Below are 26,247 nucleotides of genomic sequence, written 5' to 3' on the forward strand. Positions count from 1 at the left end.
GTAAGAATGTTTATGGATTAGTCACTTTTTATTGCCAATGTGTGAATTGCTTGTAATCAAACTCATCAAACAAGACGAGACCTTCAGCAGCTTCCTGGGTTGTCTATAAAAGCCTGCCGACTAATTTTGTCTAGTACATTTATGGCACAAGAGTCAAAAGGAAGAGACATTTACAGCACATAGGCTCCTGGGAGTCTCTTTTCAATTGTATACACGAAATGAATGTTTATAATTTATATAATGTTCAAGATAATAGTCTGATAGAGCCATTCTGTACAGTAATGTCAATGTGTTGTGTAAAAAAACAGATTCATTCTGGTCAAAAACAGCCAGTTTTGTTAGTTTTATAAAACATCTTCAGAATAATTCTACCTAAAAACAAAATGATCTGCGCATAGCTATTGCAAAACTCAAAATAGCAGCACACACATACAGTACACATTCGTAAAATGTCAGTGCATATACAGCTGAAGTCAGAATTATTAGCCCACCTTTATTTATTTATTTATTTTTTATTTATATTTTTTATTATTATATTATTTGGCACTATTACGAATTTTTACGACACACAAACACGTTTCAGTATATTTATAACTGCGATCGTGTTTTACAGTCATGCTTTAAAAAAAAACAGCTAAAATAAATATAATTTATATAATTCTATATTCTATAATCTCTAATCATAACTCCTGTATAGCAGTACCACAACATTCTGACACTCGAAGACACTCGAATACCCTGTCAGAAAAGCCAAGAGGCTGGGAATGACCTTTTTACAGTGTCTGCTGTAATGTTAGTGTTGTTTATGTGTGTTTACATAGATGAATATGGTCACTGTGTAAATGTGCAGTATAGTTACGATCTTATTGCCACATTAGATCATTATGATAACATAATATATGCCTTCAGTGATTTCCTGAAGAGGAATACCAAAAAATAAAGCAACTGGAATAACTACAGCAATCACGATCGGTGTGCAGGTGCTGTAGTGCTATCCCATTTCCTAGAGGTAAATTTTGAAGCCTTTCCCCTTCACACTCTGTTTGAAGGGCCAAGGGGAAGGGGTAGGGGTACAAAAATAGAAGAGGGATTGGGCCTAAACATCTCTTAAAGACTTTGCAGAATATGCACTTTTATTCATTGTTTGAGGCAATCCCAACTGAAACACGAAGAGAGGGTGGGACAGTGTAGCTTCTACCTTTTTTCAAATACAGCCAACAGTGTTTTATTTCATCACCGCTCTGCCAGTGAGAGTGGTTGAGCTCAAGTGCATCAATTGAACAACAAATGAGGGGGCAGGGCATGTCAGATACTAGAAAGCATTTGATTGGTTGTTTTAATGAGAAACTGTAGTATGAGGTGACATAAATATAACTGTTGATCCATTCAGGCGTAAGTGACAAACTACAAGCATTACATGTTTACATCAGTTTAATGTCTTCTAAACGCGAATTTTGTCACTGTTTTGGAGCACACTAGCTTATAGATATCCTAAAAAAAAATTATAATACTGATACTAACATATAAAAAACTTTATTTTAATTTAATGGAAACTTTAATATAGGAAGATAGTATTGCAAAATATAGAGCAAAAACTGATATTCATAAGTATTTTAAGCAGGTGGTTTGTAATACCGTTACAAAAATTGTAATGGTTTGTATTAAACAAATAGTTTATCTTATCATTTTAGATGTCTTTGATACGTGTTGTATTCATATTTCAGTCCAAGCACACAGATTGTTTGGAAATGGACAGAGATCGATCTTTTTAACTCAGTCCGCTTGTTTGGTGTGCTCCAAGGTTTAGAATTTTGGCTTCACAATAAAACTGAGATGTATCAAGTACAACTGTCATATTCTCCTCACATGAAACACAAAAATCTAAAGCATAACATTTTAAAAACCACTGCTGTTTGAATATTTTTAAAACATTTAATGACATTTGACATTTTCAAAAAATGTCAGAAGTCTAAAAAGGTTTAAATTAGGGCTGGGCGATATGGCAAAAATGCAATCTAAATAATTATCTTCCAGATTGAATGATAACAATATACAGTTGAAGTCAGAATGATTAGCCCCGCTGAATTAATAACCCCTCAGTATTCCAAGTATTTCCCCAATTTCTGTTTAACGGAGAGAAAATTTCTTCAACACATTTCTAATCATAATAGTTTTAATTACTAATGTCTATTAACTGATTTATTTTATCTTTGCCATGATGACAGTACAGAATATTTGACTAGATATTTTTCAAGACACTTCTATACAGCTTAAAGTGACATTAGGCTTGACTAGGTTAATTAGGTTAGTTAGGCAGGTTAGGGTAATTAGGCAAGTCATTGCATAAAGATGGTTTGTTCTGTAGACTATCGAAAAAAATTACCTTAAAGGGGCTATTAATTTTGACTTTAAAATGGTTTTTAAAAAATTAAAAACTGCTTTTATTCTAGCCGAAATACAATAAATAAGACTTTCTACAGAAGAAAAAATATTATTAGACAAACTGTGAAAATTTCCTTGCTCTGTTAAACATCATTTAGGAAATATTTAAAAAGGAAAAAGAAATCAAAGGGGGGCTAATAATTCTGGCTTCAACTGTATATTTCGATATAAGTTGTTAATGAGTTGTTCGTTATAAGTTAAGTTAAAAAGTACTCCAACTGAAGCATAACATTTTCAGTTAATACATTTTGGGTGGCCGAAAATTCAGTAAATATCTAATATCAACACACTTTTAGATTCCCATTGTTGTACATTTCTGCTGTGTGATTGATCGTGATTTGATATAATATCGGCCCAGCTTTAGTTAAAATGCCATATTTATTTAGATTTTTTTTCTAATATGACAAAAATGAATCCTGACACTACCTGGAAACTCCACTTCTCATTTCTGACTGAATCTGAAAAGACTGAATATATAGAAAAACTTTGCAGAGATAGACCACGGATGAGCTTGCTAGCCTTTCAGCAGATAACCTCATAATTGTTTAAATAAAACATGTTCGTGACCATCAAAATTTCATAGGAGGTCGCTCGCATTTGCAGAGATGGGATGCACCCCTGCACTTCTTTTACATGCCTGAGTTTAGTGGAACACAAAAAAACCTTTTTCAGCACCATGGAGAGCATCAAATCTACACAGCCACCATACGTACATGTACTCAACATAGAGAAGGAGAAATAATATACAGCACACAAGATTAACACAGCTCGCCTCATTTCATTTGGTTTGCTATACTACAATAACTGTTAATTAGGTTAAAGAAGCACAGCTCAGTAAATAACACCTTGTATATGTAACTAAAGATGGAGAAGAGCTGAACCTATTTGGGTCAGACTGAATCAGGCCACCATGTAAACTACATTCAGACCTGCTTAGTCAAAAAAAATGATCTTCTTACTGCACTGCAACCCCAAACGCAGTGTGATGGATACAGTCCATCTGTATCCATTCAAGCCAGCAGTACACAGCCGATGTAAACCGCAAATGAAACATGAGATGAAAAAATAATGGTGCATATATGAACAAAAATACATTTGCCCTTCCTCAATATTTGCTGTCTATAGTATAGACGTGCACACAAGAGAAGTGCATGTGGGTTTCCTCTTTTTAACGCATGACAGGCTGCACAGCTACTGAAAATTTCATAATCTAGAATGGAGTAGTGAAAAGACAGATAGAGAGAGAGAGAGAGAGAGAGAGAGAGAGAGACCAAAGAGAAATGAGCAAGCAGTGAAAGGAAGATGAAGAACGAACCAGAAACAAAAAAGACAATTAACAATCCATCAGAAAAATTACAGCTATAAAAAGCAGGAAAAATTGATTTGGCCACAGACCCAGAGACCACAAACCCCAGGACAAAATGTACTTTATGCCAGGAAATAAATAAATAAATATTGAGCAATATAGTAAATGGAAAGTTATAAAACTAAGAATTAAATTTTATTAAAATTTTAATTGAAAATGTAAATTTAAACGTTTAAAATGTATGTGGTGTTACAGAATTACAAAACAAAAAAAGGCCAATGTCTGGATTTTTAAGACCTCAATGAATGTTCTACATTAAAAATACAATCATGTTTTCAATTTAATTGATGTTTTTGTTCATTTGAAACAAAAATATCCATTTCCATATTTATTTTAATTAAACTAGATAATTATTATTTTAATCGATTCATTATTTAATTATTTTAATTAAATTAAGCTATATTTATGGATGGCTAAGCAGTGGCGCAGGTAGTGCTGTTGCCTCACAGCAAAAAGGTCGCTGATGATGAAGGTTGCTGGTTCGAGCCCCAGCTGGGTCAGTTGGCGTTTCTGTGTGGAGTTTGCATGTTCTCCCTGCGTTCGCGTGGGTTTCCTGCGGGTGCTCTGGTTTCCTCCACAGTCCAAAGACATGCGGTACAGGTGAATTGGGTAGGCTAAATTGTCTGTAGTGTATGAGTGTGTGTGTGAATGTGAATGTGTGTGTGGATGTTTCCCAGGGATGCGTTGCGGCTGGAAGGGCATCCGCTGCATAAAAACTTCTTGGATAAGTTGGCGGTTCATTCCGCTGTGGCGACCCCGGATTAATAAAGGGACTAAGCCGACAAGAAAATGAATGAATGAATGAATATGGATAGTCTTAGACTGATTAACAAAATATCCCATTTATACTTGACCAACAATCTTCCAATTGCCGTGCAATATTCTGCAATAACAGAACTCATACAGCCTCCTCACCCTTCTGTATTACTCCGCTGACATAGAGTGACAGCAGATCAATAACCACAACAGTTTGACAGATATTGCAGCTGTTGGACAGCAATGTACTTTTGCAGTTTTTTTGAAGCATAGAATCTAGTTATTTAGATTGCAACTATGCAGTTTATTTATATGGATAGTGCCAATTTTAAATATTTATAATTCTGGAGATGCAGCACGTTAGCATCCATCAGCCTGTCATTGAGCAGAGCAAAGACAGTTGACGTCCAAACACAAGATGGCGACAGAACCCGCATAATAGCCCTTGGAGAAGCAAAAAAACTCAAACTATAGATGATCAAAGTGACTTTCTAAGTCTTTTTTCGATTTCTCTCTTTTATAAGTTGTAGTGCTTTATTTATACCATAGTCTGGTAATGTTCCTGGTAGTATTTGCTTTGCTTTGGCTTTTCGCCGTTAATTATTGGGATATCCCAATTGCAACAGAGAAATACTGGTAAACGTCTTTAGACTAATGACATTTCATGCTGTTCAGCCTTATAATCTTAAAATGTGAGCAAAATCACCTGTTTTGTCATCCCTTTAGACATTACGCAAGAGAATCATTCAAACACTAGCTCTAAAGTGACGTTTGTGAAGTCGCAATGGCTTCTGCTGTTCTGACGTCAGCCACACATGTGAATGAAGATGTCAGAAGAAAGTATTTCCTCTTACAAATAGATTGTTTAGACTCTCCTTGTTTGATTTTCTTTTTTACATACACATTTATGCCATCAAACTGTTATATAAATGCAATATCACACGTAGCAGTGCAATATGGTTGTATATATAACACAAGCCACCCACAAGTGCTACTTTTGTGATATTGCTCATATATATTATTATTATTAATATTTACACAATAATGACCATGTTATTTTGCGTTTGATTGTTCAATTTCTGTACTTGAATATAATCCACTGTTTATAAAAACCACTGTTTATTTAACTTATTTTTGCTCTATATGTTTGTAATTTATGCAGAAGCACTGCACAGTCAAAGACTTGATCACCCCAGTTGATCAAATCTTCCCAAATATGGCTATTCCAAACATCTGGTGAATTATATCTATATGCATATTGCATATACCACAGCGAAACAAAAGATTGTAATGCCAGTTTTTTCCTATGTCGTGCAGCCCTAGTGTATACTATATCAATATAATAATTCGAAAACAAAGAAAAAGAATAAAAGAGAGAGATTTTACAGAATGATGCAGAGTAACTGACAAACAAAATGCAGTAAAGCAGGACACAACATGGAGAAAAATCAAGAAAATTAGAAAAAAACTATAATAAAAGGGACTGAAGAGCAGAGCAGCAGGAGATGAGTGAGACCTTCAAAGTCAATAATGCAGCATCTGCCAAATCAACCGAAGCCTCTGGAACATCACAAAAACAAGCACTCTTCATTTGAATTTCTTCATTTTATACGTTACCTGCAATTTAAATAAGCTCAAGATAATTACCAGATTTCTTAAATATATGTAGGATGTTTATTGTTGTGTGTACACGCGCAGCTTACATATTTAAGCATGTAGCAAATCTTAAAAATAAAATATGAGATGCCTCAAGCATTTCCTGGTGTCTAAGTGGCGACGCAGTGAACAGATGTGAGGGAGGAGTGAGACGGCCATTATACTCCTCCTCCAGCCCGCAAACAGCCCTGGCAAGCCCAGTCCGAGTGCTGCGTCATCACAGCGAGAGGCAACGGTCCTGCATGGCACATTTCAAGAGGCCCTGCTATGATTTATGAGCCAGACGTACTGAGCTCCATCTCTCTGTCTTCCTCCTTCTGTCTCCTATATCTCCACAGGCTTTACTCAAGCAGAACGTGTTTTAACAACAATCCTATAAAACTATCAGAGAGCAAACGTCAAGTCAGAAATTTTAGAGCTGCTTTTTATATGTAACCCACTGGTCCTACTGCACGCAACCCGATCCGAGCAGGGATTGAACCGGCGATTCTTTGCATGGGAGTCAGTTGCTCTAACAAAAAGGCTAAACACTATGGCCTCTAGCATTTGTCACAAGAGCATCTTTAGAGGTCAGAGGAGTGAGGTTTACCTGCATAGCACTTCGCTAGATGGCCTCCATTACATTCATCCATGTAAACCTCCCTGCCATCCCGGATAAGCCCACACATGTAACCCACCGATCCTACTGCACCCAACCCAGTCTGAGCAGGGATCGAAACATCGATTCTTCGTATAGGAGTTGGTTGCTCTAACAAGGACACTTTAGACCACGGTCTCTAGCATCTGTTAATAGAGCAATTTTAGAGGTCAGAGGAGTGAGGTTTACCTGCATAGCACTTCGCTAGATGGCCTCTGTTAGACTCACCACCCTAAACCTCACTCCCATCCCGGATGAGCCCCCACGTGTAACCTACCGATCCCATTGCACCCAACTCAGTCTGAGCTGTGATTAAACCAGCAATTCTTTGTATGGGAGTCTGTTGCTCTAACAAGAAGGCTAAAGACTATGGCCTTTAGCCTCCTTGTAGAGCAACCGACTTCCATACAAACAATCACCGGTTTGATCCCAGCTCAGAACGGGTTGGGTGTAGTAGGACCGGTGGGTTACATATAGTAGCTGAAGAGACTGTTTAATTATTGAGAATTTCAGCATGAATTAGCTTTGAATTAACTCTGGGTTAAATATGTGTTATTCTGTACACTGTTGAGTGCAGTTAACCTAAAATTTACTGAAAGTTAATTCTACTCATTTCAAAAGAGTTTTAAATTCTGTGTTGAAGGTAATGAGTTAATTAAATACCTCATTAGTTCAATTTAAATTGAGTAAGTTCACAATACTCATTTAGATTATTTTTTAACTTAAATGGTTTGTAGCAATCTGTTTCCTCAAATGGTTTGAGTTTTCTTAACTTACTGGGTTTTACAGTACTCAATTGGTTTGAGTTCTCTTCATTTATTGGATTATACTGTGCTCAAATCGCTTCGTTTAACCAAATGGATTAAGTTCACTGTACTCATTAGGATTAGTTTTTAAACCTTAATGATTTGTTGATAGACATGCTGATATATCTCATGTGAAATTTTATAATGAATGAATAATAAAATTGCTTAAAATGTATTATTATGAGTCTGTATAATAGTAGACTACGGTGTATAAATAAACATATATAAATATTGTCATTTAAAGCAGTGTTTCCCAACCCTGTTGCTTGAGGCACATGAACAGTACATATTTTGGATGTCTCCCTTATCTGGTTTTGGAGTCTGTTCTAATGTTCTGTTGAGTTGATTCAGGTGTGTTTGATTAGGAAGATGTTGAAAATGTGTATTGTTGGTGTGCCTTTAGGAACAGGGTTGGGAAACACTGATTTAAAGCATGAAATGACAATTGTTCAGTTGGTTATATTCATTTTTAGTCAACTCAATGGCAATATTTTAATTTCAGAAGAGATATCTGGTGACACAACCTTAATTTTAAATGACCAAAAAAAAAAAAACATAATAGCAAACTGTCTCAAATATTTTTATTTTATTTTAAAATTTAGGAGTAATCATCAATAGAATTAAAAAAAAAAAGCTATAAAAAAAAGCTATAAAAAAAAAACATGAAAATGCAAGTTAAATTGTCCCTTTTTTCATATCTGCTATATACAGTAGCTGACCAAGAAATAAAGAAAGTCCTATCAATAAAGAGGGAAGCTTATGGTATTTGATTAAAGCTTATGGGGGCAAATTATATTTTACAAAATAATGACGTGTACAGATAGATTGTTTATAAGAAGAACTAAATATCAAAATGAGAAGAGTACATAATGATCTCATGGTGACATCAAATTGGGATTGGGACCATTCACTCAAAACTGAAAATTCTATCATCGTTTACTCACCCTTTAGTTGTTCCAAACCTATTTTGACAATTTTTTCTTTTGTTGAACACAAAAGAAGACATTATGAAGAAAGCTGAAGACTTGTAACCACAAAACATAGTATTTGTTTTACCAAAGTCAATTGTTAGAGGTTTCAAGCTTTCAACAGAATAGAGAATAAATGTTTGGAAACATTTTAGGGAGAGTATAGTAAGTACATTTTCATTTATATCTGAATAAATGTATGTCAATTTAGTTCAAGGACCAAAGAGCATGTTCTAGATCTGAAATGTCCTGCTTGGGTAAATCCTATGAAGCCTCTCTGTTTCACCATGGATTTGTTTTCAACATATAACCAACTCTTAGAATCATCTGTGCTGAAGACTCAGGGTTCATCAGCTGCACAGCTCCCTAGGCTAATTGCTTCTGATAGTGTCACGGGTCTGGATGTAAAACCTGCCAGCTCCCATTTCTCAGCTGGTTTTACACAAGGAGAAGAGCTGCCCTGAGCTTCAAGAATCAGGTTTCACTACTGCTGCAGGCTGCAAGTGGAGCCCAGAGTGTAAAAACAAAAGGACAATAGCACACAGAGAGATCTGATCTCTAAGCTGACAAAGTGTACAATCAAAGAGCCAATAAATGCTTAAGATTGCAGGACAGTTTGTCTATACCTTGTGCTAGAGCTGCATGATTCTAGATGAACTGATATGCTTAGAGGATTGTTTAAATGACATACTAAATTTGTATATGCTTTTCCCTTAGATTTGACAGGGTTTCGGAGATATCAATGACGTCCAAATGATCCCTGTTCACACAGTTGCAAAAATGACAAAAAATGCATGCAATTCAATGCAATTAATTTCTATAGCGCTTTTACAATGTAGATTGTGCCACAGCAGCTTAACATAGAAGTTCTAGTAAATTTAAACTCAGTCTAGTTTTCAGAGTTGGTCAGGGATGTTATAAATCTCTACACATAGACCTTCTTCTACATACTGTAGCAGTGAACAAATGCACTTGCGCAGGCCTATAACCCACATAATATACATGATGTCACTTTTCACAAAATTATGTTTTTGTATTCATGACTCTAAATAATTCAGTGTCATAATTCTGAATACAACAAGTATTTTATGAAAGATTCAGATTTTTATATATTTATTATTTTATCATGAATTATCTATTTGGAAATGTATGAACGTATGATTAAATGACTGGATGAATCAGTGTTCTTGAACAAATCTCTTGAACGACTGAATGAAGCAGCATCAAAGTTAACTTTAGAAAGGTCATTTACTTGCTTTTGATCACAAACATATACAGGTCCTTTAGTATTTTTATATGAACTATTAACTGTAATTTTTAGGAATGTTCCGATCAGTTTTTTGCAGCGATACCGATTACTATTTCTTTGTCATGTGGACAGCCGATACGGAGTACTGATTTTGATGCTTTAAGCTTTATAATGCATAAAAATGTTTTCCCTCCAAGTATAATACTTCAGTGGAGATTTCTCCTTATCTAAGAGAATAAATTAAAGGTGCTGCATATAATCCCTTAAATGTGTCTCTTATAGCCATTTAAGTGAACATGTCATGGTCAGAAGCATCTTTACAGAAAATTGATAAAACAAATTTTAAAAATGGTAAGAAAAATGACAATCAATGCAATTTGGAAACATTGCATAAAAAGGTAAAATGCACACCTATAAATCTAATATCTCTTTTGCTAAAAGGAAATAGACCTATAAACTACTGTTTATTGCAATAAGTATATTACAAGAAGTTACGTTACGTTAAAAAATATTTTTTATGTTTTACTTTTGCAAAAATTTCCAGCCAGGTTTGCAATATAGTAAAAAAACACAGACGTTCTTTTCAGTTCTTAAATGTAAAAAGGCCTAAATACATGCAAGGTCATTTAAATATTTTGCTCATCCCCAACTAACACAAATATTTATGATCAGTTCATGACATCGGCCAATCAGCGATCTCCGGACGATCGATCGGAGCATCTCTATTAATTTTCACTTCTATGTGAATGTTTGCAATGCACAGCAATACTGTGGTAGAACAAGTGTACGTTTACAATAGAGGAAAACCAATTAGTGTTTCTTCCTTAAAGGTTTAGTTCACCTAAAAATGAAAATAACGTTTATCACTCATGTCAAGACCTTTGTTCATCTACCAGAACACAAATTAAGATATTTCAGCTTATATCTGACAGCTCCCTCATCCTCCATTGACAACAATGGTCTTGGCTCATTCAAAGTGCAGAAAAAATACCGAAAAAGAATCCTAAAACACACAGACTATATGACTTCAGATGAATTAAGTTGTTATTTTTGTTTTATGTGCACAAAAAAAGTATTATTGTAGCTTTATAATATTCTAGTTGAGCCATTGAAGGCATATGGTCAGTTTTGAGGATTATTTTGGTACATTTTAACTCTGAACAAGTCAAGAGCATTACAGTCTATGGAGGATGAGGGAGCTGTCAGATTTCACATAAAATATCTTAATTTGTATTCCAAAGATGAACGAAGGTCTCATGCTATGTTCACACCAGACGTGGAACGCGGGACTAAATTGCAGTATTCGCGTGTAAATAGACGTGTGACCATTTTGAGCTTACTCGCTTTATTTATGCGTCAAATCGGCTTCATTTGCACCTCAAATCCGCTTTATTCTCACATCAAATTTATTTTACAAAAGATGCAGGTTCGCATCATGGGCGGGGCTTCTGTCTGCCCAGTGACTCTAGCTTTATTGCTAAATGGCTAACATGGACTTTATTTAGAGAATATCTGCATTTACGTGCTTTATGAAGGCTGAAATACAGCGTTGATTTGTTTGGCACCGTGTCCGAGTCTACTAGATCCATTCAGAGGTGCACCCAGCTCTACGAGTTTATAACTCCTTCAGAAACTATACCTGGAGAATGGAGGCTTTCAGCAGTGCTTCCAACTGAGCCGAGCCCAGTTTGATGAACTGTTATCCGTTGTCGGCAGGAGGATTTCCCCCCGGAACACCAACAACAGGCGCTACATTAAAATCACGCCCAGACAAAGCTCATGATTGGTTAACGTGGTGCAAATGTCCACTGAAGTCCAGATTAGCACGTTATTCGCGCAAAACGCTCAACTCGTGTCGCTTCATTTCCACAAATCACATCATTTGCTCTACCTCAGGATGTCTGTTTGCATCTTTGCATTAGCCCCTTTCACACATACCGGCAATTTTCCGGAAAGGTCTGTATGTGTTAACAGGCCTTTTTTGAAAATGCTGGTAAATTTGTACCGGCTATTTTCCGGAAAGAGAAGTTGTAACGGGCAAAGCAGTGGCGCAGTAGGTAGTGCTGTCGCCTCACAGCAAGAAGGTCGCTGGTTCGAGCCTCGGCTCAGTTGGTGTTTCTGTGTGGATTTGCATGTTCTCCCTGTGTTCGCGTGGGATTCCTCCAGGTGCTCCAGTTTCCCCCACAGTCCAATGAATGAGAAGTTGTAACATTACCAGTAGTTTGCCGGAATGCTGCGCTGTCTGAAGAAAGATTGCCAGAAAGAGCGCCTGCACATCTAGATCGTGCTGACGTGAGACATCTACTTTAGCCAATCAGAACAGTCAGACACATTCACGTCCGCGTGGTATATGAAAATATTTTTTCAGACACATTTAACTGCTAGATGTAAGTCAGACAACGTTTCTATGCTCCTTCTTAATGCAAACTGTGTAAATATTTATCGATAAGATGCTTATGATAAGCCGTTGTTTGTTTACCTTCAAGCTCTGCTTCCCGTAAAGGCAGCTGGTAAGCACCAGTACACACAAATATCATGTACTGTACATCTCAACATGCAAAATTGTTTCTCTATACGTGTTCATCGAAGTTGTTACTTATCCATCCACAGAGTTTGTAATGTAGTTAAATGTTTACAAATACAAGCGCAGGCGTTTAGAGCTCATTTCTGGTTAATAATGTCAGAATTTACCGGTATTTTGGAATGGATGTGTTAATGGTCTTTTCTGGAAAACTTCCGTAACGTCCTCGCCTGTGTGAACAGCGCTTTTTTGAATTTACTGGTAAAGTCGTTCTGTAAATTTTCCGGATATTTACCGGTATCACTGTGTGAAAGGGGCTATTGACTTAACATGTAAATCACTCGCGTTTGACTTTAAAACTTTTATTTTTGGGTGAATTATCCCTTCAATGTTTTTGTAAACATACAATCCCTGTCCACACAGATCTGTGAAACCACTGTATTATACATGCCAGGCCAGTAGGTGGCGATGTTAATTAGAAAAATAACACTAAACGCTTCAGTGTTGTTTTGGGCTTTACAAATGCCTATAGATAGAACAAGTAATATGTTTGTGCATAAAGTAACAATTTCTAGGAAATCATATTTTTTTAGTTACTAATGAAAAAATATTCATAGTTTAAAAAAATGTGTGCTTTCAGGCCCCCAAAACACTTGTTATGTAAATGATCAATCACATAGTTTCCTATTTTTACCAGAAAACTGTCTCTAGTAAACACTCCATATAGTCTGAAGTGGTTTCATAATTGTAATCATAAATTCAGATCTGAATGTTCATTCTGATCATACTTGTATAAGGTTAAATAAACAAAACTGTACGAACGCTTTGATACATGAATCAAGATTGAATTTTTTTGCATCAATTAATCATGCAGCTTTAGCATGTGCATTATATTGTAGAGATGCATCTTATTATTTAAAAAATGTTCTTATTTGAGTCATGATATGGTTTCTTCAGACTTCACATACGCTCCTCCATGAGGTTTTCATCAAGAGACTGAAACCACCTTCCTGTGCACGGAGCGGGTGCTTACATAACAGTCAGTGTGTGCTGCATGAGAGGGAGGCAGAGGAACAAGGCGGAGGGAGAAAGCAAGAGAGGAGGCAGGAAAATGCTTTAGCACATGCACACATTAACAAGCATTAACACACAAATGAGTCTGTGCATTATTTAGTAAAGTCCGGTGTGGCTGAAGTCTCAACACTGCACTTAACACCAAGCCAAATGAGAGAACGCAGGGCTGAGCCTGTTGGACTCCATTACGACTCAGACAGAAGCGATGACTTCATCTTCCACCCTTAGGCTACATTTCATAACAACAACTCGCTGCTAAAAATCTGTTTGAGGACTTGCTGGCATCTGCTATTGCACTGATTTATGACTGGTAACATATCTAGCAACTACGCGTACATTTAAAATAATTTTTAAATACAAACATACTTTCACATACATATGTACATACCATTTATTCACTATATATTATCATTCATTCATTCATTTTCTTTTCGGCTTTGTCCCTTTATTAATCAGGGGTTGTCGCAGCGGAATAAATCGCCAATTTACCCAGCATATGTTTTACATAGCGGATGCTGTTCTAGCCACAACCCAACACTGGGAAACACCCTTTACACTTTTACATTCACACAAATACACTACAGCCAATTTAGCTTATTTAATCCACCTGTAACGCACGTCTTTGGACAGTGGGGGAAACCAGAGCACCCAGCAGAAACCCACACCAACACAGGGAGTACATGCAAACTCAACACCGAAATGGCAACTGACCCAGCCGGGGCTCGAACCAGCAACCTTCTTGCTGGGAAGCGATCATGCTACCCACTGCGCCACCGTGATGCCCTTATATTTATTATCAATATTATATTTATAGCACAAACAAGATGTTTTTAATCATAAATTGTTATTGCAATAACATTCTCTGAGCCAAAAGTGCAATAGAAAATGTATGAATTTGACAATGTTGTGGGATTTGGTCTGTCAACACCACAGAGATATAAAGAGATGAGTTGGTCTAAAGACCAAAAGGGTATCTGAGGTGGAAACAAATCAAATAATAAAACTATTTGGGTCATTCTAAAAGCAATACTGTGTTATCTTGTGCCATGCTTGACACTGCTGGGTATTAAAAAACTGATTTGTCACACTGTACATTCTTAAAGGTCCCTTGAAATTAAAATAAAAAAAATTTGGATGTTAGTTTCAGTCTAGTTTTATGGATTGGCTAGTTTGTAAATGACAAATAGGGTTGGGTACCGAAAACTTGTTTAACTGATATGTACTGGACCGTATCAGTGTATGAATTTCGGTGCCACTGGTGCTGCAAAAAGGACTTAAGAGCATCAAGGGGAAGGAGGGGACCAGTACCATTTTAAAAGTATCGATTTAGCACCAGTATCGAAATTAACCCAAACGATACCCAACACTAGTTGCAAAATAGTGACAAAATTTGCATTTAGAAAATACATAAACACCCAAAGCTTGCATTTTGTAACTTCCGCATAAATCAATCAACACATTTTTTCACGTCACCTGATATTTCAGTTTCTCATTAAATCTTGATCAATCAAATCCCCTCTAGTATCTGTCATGCTCCACCTCCTTCAAGACGCTTCTCATTTGCTTTTCATGTGATGCTCTTGATCGCTCATTGATAGGGCTGTGATAAAATAGAAATGCTATTGGCTGTTTTTTAAAAAGGGACAACAACAAGTTTTTTCCTGAAGGCCACAGCCACCCCTGTGTAAACTCTGGTCACCCCTGTGGCCACCCAATATGATTTTGCTGTTGATGTTTATTAATTTAAATGTACTTGCGTAAATTCACAATATTTCAATAAATAAATAAATAGCAGCCACTACAATTTTGTTAATTGACCGGTGCCACTGATGTAGCTGATTCACTGCCCCTCCCCCTTCCTGATTATCTTGACAGCACACACACACCTTCAATACACAGCAATGGCAATTTAATATTTACCTTAAGCTACATTAATTAAAAAGGCTGTATTAATAATATTGTGGCTCAAAAAGGAATATGGATAAATGACATTGTTATTATCTGTATAGTAATTGTGTGTATATTGTAATGTATTTTGTTCATTTGTTTGTTTTTTTAATTAATTCATTATTCTTCATTAATTTTAGACATGGATGTATGCTGTACAATAAAAGTATGTGGAAAATAACTTAAAAGTTATTTCTATATATAAAAAATGCCTTCAAAATAAATACAGATTTTTTTTAATTAATTTATTTTTAGGAATAAATTGCGATATTGCAAGAGTAATTAATTAAATGAAATGAAACCACATAAGTTCATTAACCAGAACCAAAAATATAAGATTACACTGAAATCATAAATTTTTTTGCATGTGCCACCCATTTTTGCCACAGCAAGATTTGATGCGGCCGCTTCTGGCCACCCATAAGAAAATTTCTAGGGGGCGCCACTGTCTACATTACAACATAACATTAACTTTTAAAATACAACAGCCTTAAGATGTTTAAATTAGATTTTAAACTTGGCCTCAGACTTTGAGTCCACTGTAATGAGGCTTTACTCAAAAAAGATAAGAGACAGGTATATAAAACCTGAAATAAAACTTAAAATGGTCAAAGGTTGGCATACAATACAGACAAAATAAGCAAGCACACAGCACAAGAAATTAATTATTCAGCACATACTCAATAAATTTATAAATAGATCACAAGTAATAGCAAACACACCTATAACAAAAGGCTACGTTTCAAATAAGCAATTGTTTATTTGAACTTTTTACCAAATAATCAAGAATTAAAGAATAATAATTATATACTTTGATTACAAATGCTTCTTTAGCACTAAACTGGCATATATGAAAAATCATGTGACATTGAAGACTATAAATTATAGATTAAACTATAAATTAGATTTTTTCATTTCAAATTGTATGAATATTTTACTGACTGTTTTAGCCTTTTTGAGAAGTGTATTATTTATACTTGTAATATTTTATTTTATTTTACTTATAATATTTTTTTTTATCTTATAATCCACAATTATTTTACTATATAATTTTGGTTAAACATGGCATATTTCAAAATGTTCTCTTTTTTGCCCTTAAATAACAATACTAAAGACCACCAAACCCAAATTTTTATCAAAAACAACAACATTAAGATTACCTATATGGACCCTTTTCACATGTCCATGTTAGAGAGTACAACAAATAATAATTTTTACAATCCAATTTGCTGAAATAATAAGAGAAAAACTCCACAATAGTGTTATCAAGACTTTTAGAAAAAGGAAAAAATGGTGTGAGGCTGATAAGGGCAGCCAGAAGAAAGAACAACATCAAAATTACTGTCCTGCCCAATAGACATTGCATTAGAAACACCTCGCATAAGCGGTCATTCATTTTTGTAATTTGATCCAAAAGATGACATAATACAAACGTAAATGAGTATAAATGTACATATGTTCTTTTTTATCTAAATATCAAAAACTTTCAAGGATTTAACATTATGATGATCGTTAATCATGTCATAACAGGCTTGTGAAAGGGATCCATTAGTTAAAATCTTTTACTGGTGAACCACTACTCTGACAGCTGGTCTGAAATAGTGCATGGCTCCTTTAAACACACTGGAGCGTTTCTTTCAGCTTATCTTTTCTAAAGGATTACTGCTGGAACAATTAAAACAAGTCTGTCAGCTGGAACTGTAAAGCTTGAGCAAACCACTGCTGACCTCCTCCCTTAATGACTTTAAAGCATCATCTCATCCGCGATCTACAACATACTGTACAAACCCTTCTGCACTGTAGTGGATTATAAAAGAAAGTTAAGAGTTACCATCAAAAACAAAAATGCATGGCTTGAGGAATGTTGGGAAAAACTCTGGAATGCTCAATAGTGAGCTGCTTAGAAGCCCAGCAATGCAGGCCATATAAAGAGACGTGGTGATACTGCACTCACTTTCTGATTTATGTAGAAGGGATCGAAATCCTCCAGTGGTGTTGCCACCATGCCAGGAGGGATGTCCCCGTAGATGAAGGGCAGACTCTTGCCCGCCTCCAGGTCACCGTTAGGTTTGGGCTTGTTCTCGTCGTCATCATCGCGATAGCTGTTGTCTGGCTTAGGTGGCGGCTTGGCTTTCTCCTCCTCGATACGCTTCTCGATTTCACGGAGTGATTCCCTGGTAAAGTATTTGTAGCTGTTAGGTCCTGGCGGTGCAAGAAGGGGTGCAGCCATGTTTTCATCCTGCAGCAACTTCTTCTCCTGTTATGTACCCTCCACGGCAGCCAGTTCTATGATGGAAAGAAAAAAAGGAGATTAGGCATTTTAGGGCTTTATTTTAACAATCTAAGCGCAAAGTCTAAAGCGCATGATGCAAAAGCTTTAAGACCATGTCTGAATCCACTTTCACTATTTTAAGGATGGAAAAATACGCTCTGCGCTCCGGTACATGGTTTAGCAGGGTTGTGGTTATTTTCTTAATAAGTTATGGGTGTGTTTTGAGCATAACCTGCAATAAACCAATCAGAGTCTCATCTCACATTCCCTTTAAGAGTCAGAAAAGAGTCAAAAAAACTAAACGCATCACAAGTGAGAAATCGGCCATTCAACCTCTTTACTTTACTTTTATATATTACTTTACTCCTTTACTTGTACGTACTCTACTGAAAACATCCATTAGCCTACATATTTAATTTTGTTTGTTATGCACAAAGATTTGTTTCAAAACTATTTCTAAATTCAGTTCAAATTTCCAGCAAACGAATAAATGAACAATATTAACGAAGTGTGGTCAAAAAACTGAGTTATATCCAAACACATGTCCTATTCTTATGCCCCATATAGTATTGCAAATGTCTCCAAAACCTGACAGGTGGACAAATCTAAATTTGTTTTTATTAAAACAAAGATAAACATGTATATAATAAATAATACTGTGGCGAGGGGGCGGGGCCGAGAGCCGTGGGAATGCGTTTGCCGTGTAATTGGATTCACCTGTGGCACGGACCGGTCTCGAATCCCACAGAAGAAGCACTGGACTATAAGAGGAGGAACGATGACATAGGAAGCCAAGAGAGGACAGGGCCCGGACAGATTGTTTTACTTTTCTTTTCAGTTTGACGGCAGTCTCCTTAAGGAGCTGGCATCCATTTGTTTTGGTTTAGACGGCACTCTCCGTGAGGAGCTGGCCTCCCTTTTATTAATAAATATCTTAAAACTTCATCGGTTCTCCGCCTCCTTACCGGCAGCCAGAGGGCCATAAACTTCATTACAAATCCCGATAATAATAGTAACATTATACAAAAGCAAATTATCATGAATAAACTGAAAAAGCCTGCACAGACGCTATAACTAACGTGCCCTGCACTAGACTTTCGACCAGCTATCAGTTGGTCAATAAGCGCAGTGTATTATTATTTTCAAAATAGCAATGCGCCAACAACGCGCCTTATCACACCACTATTTTAGACCAGCACGCACATGAGTCCACAAAGTGGTGCAAATGGATTTGCTATTTAAACAACATGGCACAAAACCTGAAAATTACTGTTTTGCAAGTCTGAAATTAGCAACAAATCCCACCAAACACGTCTTGCACCCGGTGTATGTTAGGGCCCAAAGTCTTCTAATATACACAGAAATTTCTTGGATATCCAACCCTATTTGCCATTAGAGGCTGGAATTTAGATTTTTATTTAAAGGTGCTGTATGCAAGTTCTTGAATTATCTTTTTTAAAAAAGCATCAAAATACCACAATGTTTGTAGACATTTCAGAAACGCGCTAAGTGAACACACTTATTTATCTGATCACAATGCTACAGTTTGTCCCTTGAAAAAAATAGTTTCTTGTCAGAATGTCTCCACCAGAAAACTGCCAGTTTACTCATTTTTTTTAATTCAGCACCCCGGGATGCCTTGGTGGAAAACACAGCGTATTTAATTTCATTTATGAAGGCTGCCTCAGCGTATGTAGACATGAAAGATAATGCGACCCCCAGATGACAGTTGCAGTCTCTGAAATGAGATGAAGATGTAGAGGTTCAGTATTTTCTAATTAGGAAATAATAAAAATGTTACAAACTTAAACATTAGGTTTATAGTGTAAGGCTCAATCATCAGGCATGCTTGCTCCTGTTTGTGTAATCAATCTGGCAACCTGAGTGTGCTTCAAGTCATCTGGAAGGGGTGGAGAAAAAAATATTTTAAATTTGGACTATTGTAGAATGCCTAGTTCAACTACTACTCTACAGACTGCACCTTTAAGCATGTTGCTATATAGGGAGTTCATAAAATGACCTTGACACTGTAAATAAACCGCTGTTTGGGCTAATATCAATGTTATAATACATTCCTTTACTATAGATGTACTGTATTTGGATGTAGCATACATGAGCTTTACTAGAAAATGATTCATAATATACCCTTGATTAGGTACACCTGTTCAACTGCTCATTTATACAAACAGTCAATGACATGACTGCAACTCAATGCATTTTAACACAGACATAGTGAAGACCATCTGCTGAAGTATAAACAGAGCATAAGAATAGTGATTTAACTTAAACATTATATGATTGGTAGTCCCAGAAAGGCTGGTCTGAGTGTTTCAGAGACTACTGATTTACAAGGATTTTCACTTAAAACCATCTCTAAAGTTTTCATAAGTTGGTTTGAAAAAGATCCAGTGATTAGTAATTTTGTGTGTGAAATTGCCTTCATGATTTCATAAGTCAGAGTGGAATGACAAGACTGGTTCAAGTTGGCAGACAGGCAATATTTTCTCAAATAACAATTCATCACAACTGAGGTCTACAGAAAAGGATTCTCTGAACACACCACACATCCAACCATCAAGCAGATGAGCAACAGCAACAAAAGACCATTGCTGTCAGCCGAGAAGAGCAAACAAGCTACAACTCAAACAGCCAAAAGAATGTAAAATGTTCCTTGGTCTGATTAGTTTATTTCTATAGAGACATTTGGATGAATCCATCCTGGCTTGTATCAATGGTTTACGATGCTGATGGTGTAATGGTTTGAGTAATTTTCTTTGGTCCCATTAATATTAATTAAACAGTGTTTAAATGCCACAGGTACTTTCAGCAGTATAATATAGCATGCCACCAAGTTCAAATAATCTCAAACTGGATTCTTGAAAATGATTAAGAGTTTACTACACTACCATAATAATACCACTACAATACAAGCAGATCTCAATCCAACATCTCTTGGATGTAATGGTGGAATAGGATCATAGAACTTGTTCAATCTGTGTCATAAGAATTTAAAGCCAAAACCCTTGGGTGACTGGGGGTCCAAGTCAGTACAAGCAATAAGTAATTGACCAGTGAGTCGACTATACACTACCTGACAAAAGTCTTGTCGCCTATCCGAGTTTTAGGAATAACAAATAATAACTTGACTTCTCGTTGATCATTTGGTATCAGATATGGCTTATATGAAAGGCAAAGGCCTCTATATGCTCATTTTATCATTATAAAATTTGATGATGCCTTGATTTTTAATTATTTAGTTAGGCCAGTAAGGTCTGACTTTGCGTAGACCAAAGTTTTGTCACTTAACAGAAATAATGTACAGTATAGAATATAAAGTCATGGTGCAGTGGACAAGAATTAAAATTGTGAAAGACTCCCATGCATGAGCTTGGAGGATTGCATCCATATATCTCTGCTATGACTCAAATAACTTATTAATAAAGTCATCTTGAAAGTGTTCTTGCATCACTCACAAGAGTTCATCAAGATTCTTTGGATTCATCTTCAATGCCTCCTCCATTTTACCCCAGACATGCTCAATAATGTTCATCTCTGGTAACTGGGCTGGCCAATCCTGGAGCACCTTGACCTTCCTTGCTTTTAGAAATTTTGATGTGAAGGCTGAAGTATGTGAAGGAGCGCTATACAGTACAGCCAGAAGAATTTGCCCTCTCCTGTTGATGTAATGTAATGAGCGGCACAAAGGTCTTGATACCTCAGGCTGTAGATGTTGTCATTCACTCTGCAGATCTCTTGCACCCCCTTATACTCAATGTAACCCCTAACCATGATTTTTCCTTCGCCAAACTTGACTTGATTTCAGTTAGAATCTTGGGTCCATGCATGTTCCAATAGGTCTTCTGCAGCATTTGTGATGATTGAGATGCAGTTCAACAGATGATTCACTGGAAAAATCTAGAAGTCAAGTTATTTGTTGTTATTTGTTATTATTTGTTGCTCTCAAAACTGGGATCGATGACAAGACTTTTGTCATGTATAGTGTATTCTTCTTAGGTTAAACCACTGACTTTATGACCTTTTTAAATAAACCTTATGACCTTTGTGAATAAAGTATGGGAACCTCTCAGGTTCCATAAAAATGTTGTGTTTCGAATATATGGATTCGGAATAACATGGGTACATGATGACAATTCACATTTTGGGTAAACTATACCTTTAAGTCAAGATGTAATAAATACTGTTAGGGTCCAAGCCTCTCCTCAGTTTTAAATGATTATATCTCACCAGCTGTTAATAAGCATTATTCATTTATTTCACACCTTTAAGCTATGCTTTTAAAAACTCACAGTCTCAGAGATCACAGTGTCCCAGACACCAATATTTGAATGATTCATAAAAGATTAATCACTGTCTGGCCAACTGACATTTTGGTTAAGATTTTTCTTTTTTGTAACATAACACCAAGTATACAGTTAAAGTCAGAATTATTAGCTCCAATTTTGATTTTCTTTTCTTTTTTAAATATTTCTTAAATGATGTTTAACAGAGAAAGGAAATTTTCACAGTATGTCTGATAATTTTTATTTCTTTTGTGGAAATTCTTATTTTTTTTATTTTGGCTAGAATAAAAGCAGATTTAAATTTTTAAGAACCATTTTAAGGTAAAAACTATTAGCCCTTTTAAGCTCTATTTTTTTCGACAGTCTACAGAACAAACCATCGTTATACAATAAATTGCCAAACTAACCTAGCCTGCCTAGTTAACCTAAATAACCTGGTCAAGCCTTTAAATGTCACTTTAAACTGTATAGAAGTGTCTTGAAAAATATCTAGTCAAATATTATTTATTTACTGTCATCATGGCAAAGATAAAATAAATCGGTTATTAGAAATGAGTTATTAAAACTATGTTTAGAAATGTATTTAAAAAAATCTCTCCGTTAAACAAAAATTAGGAAAAAAATAAAACAGTGGGTCTAATAATTCAAGGGGGGCTATTAATTCTGACTTCAACTGTATATTTTTACTGGTTTTATCTTTTATTTATTAAATAAATTGACTTCTGTCTGGTGATTAAAAAAATGTATTTATATAATAGCAATAATATTTATACACACATTTTATACCAATGGCACAAAAATCACAAAGCTATACATACACTGAAAATTATTACGACTCTATATAGTAAAATGTTTATACATTTAGAAATGACTCAGTTCTGAATACTTCAATCTACAAAAAAAAAAAAACTCATTCAGTTTTCATTCATCAAACATAATTCAGAACTAAGTTTAATATTTAAACCAAGGTAACTTAGTTTACTATCTAAACCGTAATCAATCTCTAAAATCAAAGCAATGAGTGCCCACATAAGCTTGTCCAACAAATCCAACATTTCCATTTAGATTTGATTTAACTAGTGTCATGATCAAATCTTACTGAACAATACTAGCTTGTTACATCATCCTCTCACACAAACTGATATGTTCAGCTCTGTACAGGAAGGTAAAAATGCAAAGACCTGCATCTAAAAATATTACCTTACACATCAAAACAATCTGTTGCTAAATCGAGAGCATGTTAAAGAGGGACTGGCAGTGGATCCTGGATGACTCATCCACTTCATAAAAAATGAAATGCACCCTCCATTATGAGCAGATGAAGGTGATGTTTGCCTTTGGATTACATTTGCAATAATATTAATCGACTTTGTGGTAAGTGATTCATTGGACATTTTTTTTCTCCCCCCTGATTTGTGCTTGCATAACTTCCTGTGTTATGTTTCTTTTGGGTCATTATGATGGATGTTTCTATTTTAGATGAAAGGGTGCTGCGAGCTGAAAGGATGTAGACTGCATTCTGTGGATTAGAAGATACCCCAACAATAGCACAAGCAGATTTTAGTTGAACCTGTCTTCCCTCTAAAACTAAATAAATCTCCACTGAGATGCTGATTTGGGACATGCGTTATGTCCCTAAGGCAGTGGAATGGGAAATGGGGTGGGTGAAGGGAGGCCTGGTAAACCACACTGTCTAAAAGCTTGTGTGCACTTATGGGCCAGACACTTAACCAAGCCATATCCTGATAATACAGCGCTACTTAGCTCACTTTTAGCTTTTCTCTCCATGCACTTTTAGTTTGCTTTCAAAATGGTATTTGCATTTTCAGCTTGCCTTTGAAGTATATATAACATTTACCTTCAAGCAAAGAAAACGTGCGAACAAAATATCAAGAAATGTGACAAACACTGGCCCATAACAGAAACCATTAGTGGAAGAAGTCCCATGGGTGTGAAACGGATATCAATTGGATGAAAGAAGCGTAAACCTGCCTAAGCTGGTTTGTCAGTGTGTTTTAAAAGGGTTTTGGGCACTGGGCTGGGACTTCACACGTCAGACTTTTAGGTTCACAAAAAAAAAATCTATGGATGCTGCAATTGACTTAACATGACATTTCACTGAGAAAGATAATTCAACATATAATACCTTCAAAATGTATACAAGCATGTAATATAATCTATTGATCGCTCAGTCACATGCCATCACTTGATATGAATTTGAGAATGAACTACATTTAACTACATTTTAACTTTAAAACAAGCAGAAACATTTTCATAAGATTATTTCATACTTTCGATGAGGTTTATGAGTTTAATTTATTTCTGATATCCTACTTTCACATTCATATAAACGAACGTCAATGGAATAAAAGTGTAGTGAGAGCAACCTTTAAAGCAGTCTTTGTCTTTAAAACAAACAGGCAATGCATCTGAGACTGGATTACCATCATTTATCAGCAATGAAACTGAAAAATTTATGACTACTACTTCATAGTAACTTAGTAAACTAAATTAATCATTTTCTAACTTAATTTTATAAGTTACGCAAGCTGTTTTAAGTCAGTTTAACTTAATGGTTTAAGTTCAATGGACTCATAAGGTTAATTTGATTCAGCTTAAAAATTTCAGGCAGCCAGGATTTTTTTTACAGTGTAAAATCAAACACCTTTCCAATTGGTCATTTTCAGTGTCTTCATGGTGCATGAGCAAAGGCTAATTTTACTAACAGGAGCTGTCCAATCAGCACCACAGTGCAAAAAGAACATTACAGTGGCTTTTGTAATGACAGACATGACCTGAATGATTATGTTTGAACATTACTTTATATACATTTCTGCACATTTGAACTGCAAATTTTGAGTTGCCTGTCCTCACATTTACATACGTTCAATGCTAACTGGCAAATGTTTTGCTAGTTCTATAGCCACCATCTATAGCATCACAAACAAATTCAATTACGGCTATAACATTTTAGTTTGTATATTATGTAAATATGCTGTGCAACATCATCAGAAAAGTGTGTTATTTGATAAAAACATATCTTCCTTGTTTGAATAGAAGACATTTGTGTTTCATACCAGGTCATGTTTAATCATAACCAAGCCTGTATTATCTTTGACATTTTACATTACATTCAAATTGAAACCGTAATGATACTAAACAGCTCTTTATAGGAAACCTAACATATATCTAAGCATTATGCACTGCAATAAATGTGGTGAATAAATATATATTCCAGTGCAATCTTCCATAAGCAAAAAGCGTAAGGATTAATGTTGTATCTGAGGGGGTTATAAAAGGGTGTGAGGGAATCCGTATCAAATGTATGAGGTGGGCCGAAACATCAAGCTCGAAATAACTGAGGGAAACTATATGGAGCTGAGCTGCACAGAAACACACGACAGCCGTATAAAATGTCAGATGGGTTATAGTAAAGCTCATTAACAGCAGACAGGACAAGGGTTTGTTCAAAAAGCATTGTGAATACAATTATATGTTCGTTTTCATTCATGTCTTTAAAGCTTTTAAATGCGTCTACATTAAATCGACACACACAATTCCTGTCAATAAATTATGTACAGCTGGACATCAATGCATAACATCCATCCCTTCAATCAAACATCTCGTAACAGGAACATCAAATTTCATCGTTTGTGTGACTGAATGCGCAGTGCTCCTACCTTGATTTCATCAATGTTCTGTCACGAAATCCATAGCTTAGCAGTACAACGATTTCCAGAACAACATAGGCTATTAGCGTTTTCCAAAACGTTTGTCACATTTTCCTCGGGTTCAGAAAGCGAATTTGGCTGAAAACGTACGTTTCTAAACAGCCAGACGACTTCGGAGATGCGGGCCGAAGCCACGGAGGAAAAACGGAAAATACTGCAGTGCTTTTTTTCGCTCTCTCCCGTCGTATTTACCCTTTTACATACTCACCGCGAACATCTTACCAGTCACACAGCCTCATTTGACAGAAAATGTCTATCGTCTCTTCGACAACAGCTAGATATCTCGACGACGTTGTGCAAGGTTTCTGCTCGCGAGGAACATAAACAAGAAAATGTAGCACACCACACCCGTGCAACCTGCGTCCACCCTACAATCAATAAGCAGCCGAGCGTGTATTGCCATTTGAACGTCTTAATTACAATGGATCAGTTAAAACCCGTGCACATGTGCATTTTTGCTCATTTGCTCGGCTTGACATTTGATAAACAATGACATGAAGACCTTTATTCAGGGTGCAAAG

The 26,247-nt window shown here is 35.9% G+C and overlaps 1 protein-coding gene across 2 annotated transcripts in view; it reads right to left on the bottom strand.

Moving 5' to 3' along the window:
* scn8aa (sodium channel, voltage gated, type VIII, alpha subunit a) overlaps positions 1-26,247 on the bottom strand; it is a 97,375-nt gene that overhangs the window by 70,570 nt on the left and 558 nt on the right. For both annotated transcript variants that reach the window (XM_087306159.1, NM_131628.1), the window contains 1 exon segment: positions 17,377-17,708. In XM_087306159.1, the coding sequence (XP_087162285.1) occupies positions 17,377-17,652 (276 nt within the window). In that variant the 5' untranslated portion in view covers positions 17,653-17,708.

This window comes from Danio rerio, chromosome 23 (genome assembly GCF_052040795.2).
Source record: "Danio rerio strain M-AB ecotype USA chromosome 23, GRCz13ab, whole genome shotgun sequence".
Taxonomy (NCBI): Eukaryota; Metazoa; Chordata; class Actinopteri; order Cypriniformes; family Danionidae; genus Danio; species Danio rerio.